The sequence below is a fragment of the Bison bison genome, unplaced genomic scaffold (assembly GCF_000754665.1).
Source record: "Bison bison bison isolate TAMUID 2011002044 unplaced genomic scaffold, Bison_UMD1.0 scf7180017864270, whole genome shotgun sequence".
Classification (NCBI taxonomy): Eukaryota; Metazoa; Chordata; class Mammalia; order Artiodactyla; family Bovidae; genus Bison; species Bison bison.
The window spans coordinates 5,572,409-5,575,635 of NW_011494842.1; the positions used below are offsets into that span (position 1 = coordinate 5,572,409).

The 3,227-nt window shown below is 51.3% G+C and overlaps 1 protein-coding gene across 1 annotated transcript in view; it reads right to left on the reverse strand.

Annotated features, from left to right (window-relative positions):
• Positions 1 to 1,085, reverse strand: part of DAXX (death-domain associated protein) — a 4,443-nt gene extending 3,358 nt beyond the window's left edge. Inside the window, exons 1-2 of the mRNA XM_010848715.1 lie at positions 994 to 1,085; positions 3 to 105 (exon numbers count right to left, since the gene is read on the reverse strand). Of these exons, the coding sequence (XP_010847017.1) occupies positions 3 to 53 (51 nt within the window). The 5' untranslated portion in view covers positions 54 to 105; positions 994 to 1,085. The remainder of the gene's footprint in view (positions 1 to 2; positions 106 to 993) is intronic.
• Between the last annotated feature and the right edge of the window lie 2,142 nt (positions 1,086 to 3,227).

A 3,227-nucleotide genomic window follows, 5' to 3' on the forward strand; every position in this document is an offset into this window, starting at 1 on the left:
GCTTCATCTTCTTCATCATCATCCAGCACGATGATGCTGTTAGCGGTGGCCATAGGGGATCAAATCCCCCGGAGGGAGGAAGTGTTGGGGATTTCGTAATTCCTGCTGGAAGGGGATGGGGCCTCAGACAGAGCCCCTCCAGCATCGCCCCATCCCTTCAGCTCACACGTTTTCCAGTCTTCTTGGGTTTCAAAAGCACCCAGCCATGCCCAACAGTGTCCTTATTGCCTAGCTTCAGCAAGCAGTAGTACCATATGTTTTTCTGGCCCTTTACTGTGGGAGTTCCAAACCTTCTGAAAACCTGAAGTCCCACCCCCAGCTCTACCCCCCACGCCTATATCCGGTCTTTCAGTATCGTTTTCCCACTATTTCTCAGAGTTGGCAAGTTGAGTCTTCCTCTCAACCCCTGGACGACCTCTCACGCTGCACTCCAGGTTCCCTTGACATCCTCTCGAACAGACACCACAACCCCGCTGGCACCACCGTCTTCCCTGTTCGCTCTCTCTCACACATATCAAATCTAAACCCTCACCCCATTCTGAAAGATAACCCCAACTCGGAGACCCTCTGAGAAGGAGGTTCCCTCCCAAAAATCCATTCCCTTTTATACTTAAATTATCTCTATATTCCACCCTCTGGTGGGTCTCCTCAAACCGAAGCGCTAGGTTGAAGATATTTCACCTCAAGTCCCCTCCTTCTCACCCCACCCTAATTTTCCCCATTCTCTTTTAGTGACCTGTAACCGATCGTGAGCTCCACGCTGGGCTCTCCCGATTCCTCTCAGATTCCAGCCCTGAATCCAGTCCTTCCCCTAAATGAGCTTCCCGCCAAGTCCCCCTCCCCCAGTTCAGCCCCTGGCCGCCCCACTCCCCTTCAGGGATAGGAAGGAAGATCCCACAGCCTGCCCCTCAGACTCAGCGCCCGGGACTCCCCAGTACCTCTCCCTCGACATTCCTGCCCCCGCCTTCGCTCCCCACACCGTCGGGCCCCCACCTCAGAAACGGTCTCTCGAGGCGACCCTCTCCGCTGATCTCAGAACCTCGCATGGTTCCCTCCGTCTTCCTTCCCCCTCCCACCGCAGGCCCTACTCCATACCGGAAGCCGCGGAGTTTCCGCCCACACGCGCTGGGCGCGGCCATATTGTCGCACGGAATCCAGTGCCCCCGTCAGGCAGGAAGGAAGGTAGGGCCGCCCCTCCTAGAGCCTCCAGTGCCGCCCACAGAGTCTGCGGCTCCTTTCACCCTGGCCTGCAGGGGGCGGATTCGTCGCCTCCGGGCGTCCTAAATACCCGAGGGCCGCCATTTTGCCGTACGGCTCTGGCTGCGCCGGTACCGGGGCGCGCCGTCTGTGGAGCTCTTTTCACCCGGTGCTTCCGCGACTCCGCCAATCAGAAACTTCCCGCATCCCGGCCCAACCACCGCTAGTCGCGTGCGGGGAGGACTGATCCACCTTTCTACGTTGGGGAGGGGGGGAGGAAATAACGGAACAGCGCGGGGTGAGGAATTGGGCCCTCCAAGGCTGAACAGGGATGCATGGAAAGGAGGAGTCTCTTAAAAGGGAAATAAAACCTTTTCTATCCGCTGGGCTTTGACAAGCCTTGTGGCGCTACTTTCCTACCTGCCAGGTCCCAGTTTCCGCGGCTCAATCGACTGTACCTGTCATTCCTTTCTATGGTCTGCGCGCTCCCTTGCAGCTGCCCAGAAGCTACTTCTACATCCAGGTGCCTACATCTCCCAATCATGAAGTCATAACACATGCATACAAACGAGCACAACACGCTATACAAATGTGTTGTTATTATTATTGCGATTGTTGGCGTGCTTTCCAAGTTCCACCACAGAACTAATGACCAACCAAGTAGGTGGGACCTAGTTGGTTCTCCGTCGTTTTCTGGAGGGGGTTCCCGAGGCGCAGGCGCTGAAGACAAGGAGGCTGTGCTTTGTCCAGGAGCTCTAGGGCCTGAGGACAGGCGATGTGGGGAGGGGGCTCTGAGCAGAATCTGTAAGAGCTGTGAGAAGAAACGAGGCTCGAGGCTCGTAAAATACCTTGAGTCTCGTCTCCTCCTCTTCCTCTGGGATAGCTGATGAAGGAAGAGAGAAGAAACCAACATTGGCGCCCGCCTCGCCCACACCCTCACCCTAAACCAACTTTAGGGAAACTGGAGGGGCTCGAAGAGGCAAAGCTGGGCCCAAAGGTGAACTTCCGAGGAAACCGGAAAGGTTAACATGGTTCCAATCGCTGAGTTTCCCACATCCTTGAGAATTCCACAGAGGGGGAGCATCTTGCCACTTTCTAGGACCACAGTCGCTTACATCCCCAATCCCTCGGAGTTACAGAACCTCAAACCCTCACTCCCATTAAAGAATCCCACACCACTTTTCTCCAGTCGTCTAAGCCTGTAGTCTTCAAATTGGGGGACATGAAGACTCGCCTAAGGGTACTCGGATTTGGGACATATAAAGGATTAATTTCCAGATTCTCAGTTTTCCCAAAATTTGTTTTCCTGAATAAATGCTTGCACTAGAGCTTCTCCTTCTTTTTCTCTTTTACAATAGACTTTCTTCCCCTCTATTTAAAAAGGAAAAAAAAAAAAAGGTATAGTTCTTAACCATGAAATCTAAGGATAACTTTACCTTGTTTTACCTTGGTTGTTTTTTGTTTGTTTGTTTTGGGACACACGCCCTGAATCTTGCAGGGATCTTAGTTCCCCAACCAGGGATGGAACTGGCCCCCAGCGACAGCAATGAAAGCACCAAGTCCTAACTGATGGACCATCAGGGATTTCATTACCTTGTCTTAAATAAAGAGACATGTAACAATATTGTAATATAATTATCCTCTAATTAAAAAAAAAAGACATGTAGCCTAGTTCTTTCAAGGCACCATAAACACCATCCTGTCTATCTCATTTTAAATGTACTTTTAATATTAAGTTCATCACTTCATGGGAAATAGATGGGGAAACAGTGGAAACAGTATCAGACTTTATTTTGGGGGGCTCCAAAATCACTGCAGATGGTGACTGCAGCCATAAAATTAAAAGACACTTACTCCTTGGAAGGAAAGTTATGATCAACCTAGATAGCATATTCAAAAGCAGAGACATTACTTTGCCAACAAAGGTCCGTCTAGTCAAGGGTATGGTTTTTCCTGTGGTCATGTATGGATGTGAGAGTTGGACTGTGAAGAAGGCTGAGCGCTAAAGAATTGATGCTTTTGAACTGTGG